Consider the following 7,441-nt stretch of genomic DNA (forward strand, 5'->3'; position numbering starts at 1 on the left):
GTCTCTGTCTCTGTCCTTGTCGCTGCCTCTGTCTCTGTCCCTGTCCTTGTCTCTGCCTCTGTCTCTCGTATCACATACAAACTGCAGACCCTACCCAATGAAAGCTAATTTCTGGGTATCATCTGGCCCAGTGGGTTTACTGTGGCACTCAAGTTACATTTTTTGTCCAGAAAACTATATTGATTTTGTGAAACAAGAGATTGAACCTAAACAATAATCCAAAATCAAAACCGGTTAAGTCTTAGTAAAACATGAATACCTTTATTAAGTCAATAAGAAAGCCCTGTAAAGGACATCAAAACACCACGGCCCTTAGTCAATACTAATACCAATACATGCAGTAGGCCTACATGTCTCTCATATCATAAATCTCAATCATAAATCACAACAGTTACATCTCTACTTGGGTTAGGGCCGGAACACAGAGATCTGAGCCGATGGTATTTCTCTGAGGCTCATATGTTGTCAGACAACGTAAATTATGGCCAGAACCACCATTCGTCCATCATTTTTTTTCTGACCGTCAAAAGTTGACATGAAGTTGACTTTGGAAGCGCTTTCAACATGCTTTGAACATTCTATTTCTAAAGTTTATAAAACAACTTGTCCTGATATGGAGATGTATGATAATGTCCTTTTGAATGATATTAGTAAAACAAACTAAACCAAAATACATTTGGTGTGCCTTTGTGTCTCATAACCCTCTGCTGCCCCTTGGTGAGATTGGGGAATTGCAATGTGATGCTAAAGTTAGGACTGCTGCTTTTTCACTAGTTATCACAGCCACAGAGTCAAAATTGGCTATATTGTCAAAATTAATGAAAGCAAAAATGTGCTTTTATTTAAGGTTAGGGTTAGGCATAAGTTTAGCAGTGTGGTTAAGGTTAGGGTTAAGGTTAAGGTTAGGGTTAGGTTTAAAATCAGATTTTTGGCAGAGAAATTGTAGCTCAGTTGGCAGCGCTTGGCGCAATTCCCGAGACAACCCATACGTCAAATGTATGCATGCATAACTGCATGCTAAATGGCTAATATATTATAGAAATTGGTGGGGTTTAGCCGTAATTATGACTTTGTGGCTTTGGTAACTAGTGACGATCAAACTGCTGTCCTCCGTTCAGGAAATAGGGGAGTTGCAGATGTGTACTGGAAATGCTGCATTCCAGGGTTGAGATGGTTGTGTTACACCTCGATGGTGCTGCAGCCTGGTGGTGAGATGGGACCGTTACACCTCGATGGTGTTGGCCATGCGCAGACAAAGGACTGAGTCGGAGGGGACATCCCCGGTGCTGATCTCATTCCCATCCAGACGCACCGTCCTCAGTTTGGAGAAGTTAATCACGTCCACGACACTACAGAAACTACCCAGGGTAAACTCTACAAAGAGAGAGGGAGAGAGCAACAGAGAGGGGAGGGAGACAAGTGTGGGAGAGAGCCAGCGAGAGAGGTAGAGACAGAGAGAGATATTGTTTACATTCTGGCATTCAAACAAATTCTGGCATTCAAACAAAGAGTAAATGTGTTTCTTCAACTTCAAAGTGCTGCTGGAATCACATCATTAGACTCTGGACGTGTCCTACCTGCAGCATAGTGTAAGGGCATCTGTGCACCACAGCCACACTATGCTGCACAACCACATGACATGTCCCAAGCACCAGAAGCCTTACTGTAACCTACCTTCCCCCCAACCTCAATGGAGCATGGTCATCATGGACTTCAATGGACAGCCAAGATGTTGTGTGCTCATACATGTGCATGTTCTGCTTGCATGCAAACATGCATACTGTATACAGTTTAAGGATATGATATGTGGTTACTGTTGATCCTCAGGGGCCTCCGTAGTTCATGTCATGATGAGATGACTCATAAATCAGTTTTGATTATGCTTAATTAGGTTGTCAGACATCACTAATTACACACACCTTTGATGTGGTTGGCCTGTAGGTAGAGGTGCTCTAGCGTCTGGCTGACGGGGGGGATCCTCTCCAGCTGGTTAAAGCTGAGGTCCAGCTCCACCAGGCCAGTCACGTTGAAGGTGTTGGGGGGGATGCCCTTGTCCGTCAGCTGGTTGTGGCCCATGCGAATGTACTGCAGCTGGGAGAACTTACCGAGGAATCCCTCTGGGACAGCGCTGATGGCATTAGACTCCAGGTACAGCTGGTGGATGTGCTCTGGGAGGCTGTCTGGAACCTAGGGGGGTCAATCAGTCAGTCAATCAATAGATCACTTGATCAATCCATCAATCAATACAAATGTATTTATATATTGTGTTTTTACAAAAGTATTTTTGACTAAGTGCTTCACAAAGAGAAGACAGAAAAGTGAAATGCACACACACACACATCCTTTACACTACGGTACCTTTTTCAGCTTGTTGCCACTGACGTCGAGGAGTGTGAGTGAGTTCAACCCCCTAAGAGATGTGCCCATCTCCGTCAAAGCGTTGTCATGGAGATACAGGATGGTCAGGTTGTCCATGCCCCCCAGGGCCTCTGGCGTAATCTAGGCAACCACAACAAAACAACATTTATTGAAATGATTGCATAAAAACAGTGTGGAAGCCCAGAATGCTTGTGGTCTTTCCAAGAGTGTGTTTTTTACATACCTCTTTGACACTTGATTGAAAAACATCTGGATGCACTTCACAATCAAAATAAAGACTGAATCCAGATGAAGAAGAATAAAAGTGTTTGAAAGTGCAGCGGTGATGAAGGGTCTGAATGATGTCGTTACCTTGTTGATGTTGTTGTTGTTAAGTCTGAGGTCTCGTAGTGAGCGTGGCAGGTTGGGGGGAACACCAGTCAGGTTGTTATGTTGTAGATACAGACGCTCCAACCCTTGCAGCTTGGCAAACGCCTGGAATACAATGATGATAAAAGTATGTTATAATCTATGTATTGATTGGTTGATCGAAGCCTAGTGTAGTGTAGTCTAGTGCTGTATTGTGACGAGTAGTGACGTGACGTGACGTGTTATATAGAGTAACCTACCCTCTTGCCGATTTTGTCTGTAGACAGCGCGTTGTGATGCAACATGACCCAGACTAGGTTAGTAGAGTTAGCCAAGGTGGAGTCTGGCAGGGCGGTGATCTCGTTGTGCTGCAGGTACAGGTACTTCATCCTGGAGGGCACGGTGGGCATGGCTGTCAGCCCCCGTCCGTCACAGTACATAGCGATGGGAAAGGAGGGCGGGCAGTCACACTCATCAGGACACTCCCCCCCGGTGGTGTCGGCCAATAGGGAGCCCTCGTTGTAACCGCGACCATGCAGGGCGGACAGCCAGAGAAACGGGTCCTGCCTGTCTGGCATGGCGACGGATAGCGGCATGATGCACGCCAAAAGGAACACGCACACACCACGCATGGTCACACACACGCAGGAAAGAACTCACACACAAGTCTGCTGCAGCTAACAGGAGAGAAAGAGACGAGACTTACCCAGAGTTCAGAAATGTGAGTTAAACCTACCTGAACATCCTGGGAAAGACTCCAAATGACAGTGGGAAAATAATCATCAACCAACCTGACCCTACTGTACAAAAAAGGGGCCCAAAGAAACGAGAGAACATATTAAAGGACCCATACTCTCCCTTTGGGAGTTGAAACTCATACATGACCATCAAGACGTTTCTCTGCCCCCCTTTATAAAAACAACACATATGAAAGTAATGCATTCCTGCTGCCAGAGCTTTAGTACATAATGTACTCCTGGAATGACCGGAAAATGTAGATGCTAAACATCAAAACACCATAACCAAAGAAAAACCCAAGTCAAATGTTATCTATCAAAATGTAATCTATCACCACATGAAAAGAGAGGAGAGCTACAGGGGATCAATTCCATGAACAACACAAAAACACACACACATGCACATACGCACGCACACACACACACACACACACACACACACACACACACACACACACACACACACACACACACACACACACACACACACACACACACACACACACACACAGACACACACACACACACACAGGTAATGGATCCACAGAGGAGAATGTAAAAAAGAGAAGAATATATAAATGAATGTACACTCTTAGAAAAAAGGGTTCCAAAGGGGTTCTTTGGCTGTCCCCACAGGTAGAACTATTTTGGGTTCCATGTAGAAGGGTTCTACAACCCAATAGGGTTCTACCTTGAACCAAAAAGGGTTCTACCTGGAACCAAAAAGGGTTATCTGATGGGGACAGCCAAATAACTCTTGTACAGCTAACCTTGTGGGGACACACAATTCAGTCCCATTCAAAATCCTAACCTGTACTTTTACCCTAACCCTAATCTTAACCCTAACCCTAAAACCTAACCTTAACCCTAACCCTAATCCTATCTCCTAACCCTAAAACTAACCCTACTGTAGTGCCTAACCCTAAACCTAATTCTAACCCTAACACTAATTCTAACCTTAACCATAAACCCCCTAGAAATAGCATTTCACCTTGTGGGGACCAACAAAATGTCCCCAGTTGGTAAAATGCTTGTTTGTTTACTATTCTTGTGGGGACTTCTGGTAGTTAAACACGTCTACACACACACACACACACACACACACACACACACACACACACACACACACACACACACACACACACACACACACACACACACACACACACACACACACACACACACACACACAAGAAAACACACATACAATGCTCATGCACACATGCACACACACACACAAATACACACACCTACCTTCCTGACCAGTGAGAACCAGTACCACTTGAGTCCCTTTTGAGAGGCTGTGCAGGACTGAGAGGGTCTTTGCCAAACACTTTATGAAAACCTCTCTCTCCTTCACTTCCTTCCCTCCTCCATCCCCCTCTCCACCCATCCATTCCATTCCTCTCGACCCCCCCACTCTACTTTTGCTAGCGTCCGCCTGCCTTTTCTTTCCTCCCTCACCCTTTCCTGTTACCACACACAACCCTGCCCATCTGCTCCCTCCTCTCCTCTGCTGAGTGTCTCTGTTCTTGTCTCAACAGGCAGAGTGTTTGGTTGTTCAGAACATAAGGAGACGATCTCTGAAAGAAGCTGAAAGAAACACATTCAGATGCTGTACTCTACTGAGTCTGCAAAGCTGTTCAACCATGAAACTCAAAAGAAACTGAACAAAATTAAGCCTGACGTAAAAGCATTCCTAAAAGACCACAGTATCGTCCTTCTCCTGAATCTCTTTGGCCTTTTTCTACTTTCCTCACTCTTTATCTCTCTCTTTCCCTGCCAGGGCTCTCTTTATCTCTCTCTTTCCCTGCCTCTCTTCCCCTGTCAGGGCTCTCTTTATCTCTCTCTTTCCCTGCCTCTCTTCCCCTGTCAGGGCTCTCTTTATCTCTCTCTTTCCCTGCCTCTCTTCCCCTGTCAGGGCTCTCTTTATCTCTCTCTTTCCCTGCCTCTCTTCCCCTGCCAGGGCTCTCTTTATCTCTCTCTTTCCCTGCCTCTCTTCCCCTGTCAGGGCTCTCTTTATCTCTCTCTTTCCCTGCCTCTCTTCCCCTGTCAGGGCTCTCTTTATCTCTCTCTTTCCCTGCCTCTCTTCCCCTGTCAGGGCTCTCTTTATCGCTCTCTTTCCCTGCCTCTCTTCCCCTGTCAGGGCTCTCTTTATCTCTCTCTTTCCCTGCCTCTCTTCCCCTGTCAGGGCTCTCTTTATCTCTCTCTTTCCCTGCCTCTCTTCCCCTGTCAGGGCTCTCTTTATCTCTCTCTTTCCCTGCCTCTCTTCCCCTGTCAGGGCTCTCTTTATCTCTCTCTTTCCCTGCCTCTCTTCCCCTGTCAGGGCTCTCTTTATCGCTCTCTTTCCCTGCCTCTCTTCCCCTGTCAGGGCTCTCTTTATCTCTCTCTTCACATGTCTGCCTCTCTTACCCTGTATGTCTCTCTTTATCTCTTTCTTTACCTGTCTTCTTTCTCTTTATCTCTCTCTTTCTCTGTCTGCCTATCATTATCACTCTCTTTCTGTCTGCCTCTCTTTCCCGTATGCCTCTCTGAATCTTTTACTTCACCTGTCTGCCTCTCTTACCCTGTATGCCTCGCTTTATCTCTCTTGTACCCTGTCTGCCTCTGTTAGTCTCTCTCTTTTTTCCCTGTATGCCTCTCTTTATCTCACTCTTTACCTGTCTGGCTCTCTTTATCTCTCTTTTTCCCTGTCTGCCTCTAGCTCTCTCTTCGCCTGTCTGCCTCTCTTTATCTCTCTCTTTCCCTGTTTGCCTCTCTTCCCCTGCCAGCCTCTCTTTATCTCTTTCTTTACCTGTCTTCCTTCTCTTTATCTATCTCTTTCTCTGTCTGCCTATCATTATCTCTCTCTTTCTGTCTATCTCTCTTCTCCGTATGCCTCTCTGAATCTTTTACTTCACCTGTTTGCCTCTCTTACCCTGTATGCCTCGCTTTATCACTCTTGTAACCTGTCTGCCTCTGTTAGTCTCTCTCTTTTTTCCTGTATGCCTCTCTTTATCTCACTCTTTACCTGTCTGCCTCTCTTACCCTGTATGCCTCGCTTTATCTCTCTTGTACCCTGTCTGCCTCTGTTAGTCTCTCTCTCTTTTCCCTGTATGCCTCTCTTTATCTCACTCTTTACCTGTCTGCCTCTCTTTATCTTTCTTTTTCCCTATCTGCCTCTAGCTCTCTCTTCGCCTCTCTTCGCCTCTTTCCCTGTTTGCCTCTCTTCCCCTGCCAGCCTCTCTTTATCTATCTTGTACCCTGTCTCCCTCTGTTTATCTCTCTTCTACCCTGTCTGCCTCTCTTTACCTCTCTTGTACCCTGTCTGTCTCTCTTTATCTCTATTTCACCTGTCTGCTTCTCTTAGTCTCTCTTTTTTCCCTGTCTGTCTTTCTTCATTTCCCTCTTTACCTGTCTGCATCTGTTTATCTTTCTGCCCCTGTCAATCTCTCTCTCTGCCTTTTTGTCTATCTGTGCCTGTCTCTGTGCCTCTCTCTATCCCTCTTTTCCCAGTGGAATCCTGCTGGTTTTGATGAGAGGAGATGAGAGGAGATGGGATGGGCAGCTGTTAGGAGATAAAAACAGAGAGAGGGAGAGGGAGGATAGATGAGGAGAAGGGAGACAATGATGAGATAAGAGAGCAGACACTAGACACAATATACGTAGGATATATATTTAAAAAATTGCCTGTTTTGCATGTTATTTTGACATGAATAAGTGTCACATATCAGTTTGCAGACAATGTAAAAAAAATGACAATAATTATTGATTTAATAAAGCCGCATACAAACATGGTCTCTTTTTTACGTTCTTGAGTAAGGCAGCTCCAAAATACAGGTGTTTCAGCCTGATTGTCACATCCTGACCCTTGTAAGAGGTCATTTGCCATAGTAGAGCGGTCAGGGCGTGAGAGGGGGTTGTGTTGGGGGGTTTTGGGTTTTCTGTTTATATGTGAGGGTTTTTCTAGTATTCTATTCCTATGTTTTGTTTTCCAG

General features: G+C 45.4%; 1 protein-coding gene across 2 annotated transcripts; it reads right to left on the reverse strand.

The window, feature by feature from the left end:
• Positions 1–234: 234 nt before the first annotated feature.
• On the reverse strand, positions 235–7,021 carry LOC100286414 (fibromodulin). 2 transcript variants are annotated; one of them, XM_014167802.3, is made up of 6 exons: positions 4,715–7,021; positions 2,988–3,404; positions 2,731–2,853; positions 2,359–2,499; positions 1,920–2,187; positions 235–1,374 (listed from the first exon to the last, which is right to left on the reverse strand). In XM_014167802.3, the coding sequence occupies exons 2-6, from the start codon at positions 3,357–3,359 to the stop codon at positions 1,223–1,225; spliced, it is 1,056 nt and encodes a 351-aa protein (XP_014023277.1). In that variant the 5' UTR covers positions 3,360–3,404; positions 4,715–7,021; the 3' UTR covers positions 235–1,222. The 2 variants fall into 2 exon arrangements, with proteins under 2 accessions (XP_014023277.1, XP_014023276.1); XM_014167801.3 differs by having other exon boundaries at positions 4,719–7,011.
• Between the last annotated feature and the right edge of the window lie 420 nt (positions 7,022–7,441).

This window comes from Salmo salar, chromosome 22 (genome assembly GCF_965601325.2).
Source record: "Salmo salar chromosome 22, fSalSal1, whole genome shotgun sequence".
Taxonomy (NCBI): Eukaryota; Metazoa; Chordata; class Actinopteri; order Salmoniformes; family Salmonidae; genus Salmo; species Salmo salar.

What these genes read in the sequence shown, in the direction of transcription:
- LOC100286414 (XM_014167802.3), bottom strand. Translation starts at nt 3,359, where the DNA reads ATGCGTGGTGTGTGCGTGTTCCTTTTGGCGTGCATCATGCCGCTATCC. An exon ending in CAGACAAAATCGGCAAGAGG is followed by an intron (nt 2,854 to 2,987) that starts GTAGGTTACTCT and finishes ATTGTATTCCAG; the next exon opens with GCGTTTGCCAAGCTGCAAGG. An exon ending in ACAACAACAACATCAACAAG is followed by an intron (nt 2,500 to 2,730) that starts GTAACGACATCA and finishes GTGGTTGCCTAG; the next exon opens with ATTACGCCAGAGGCCCTGGG.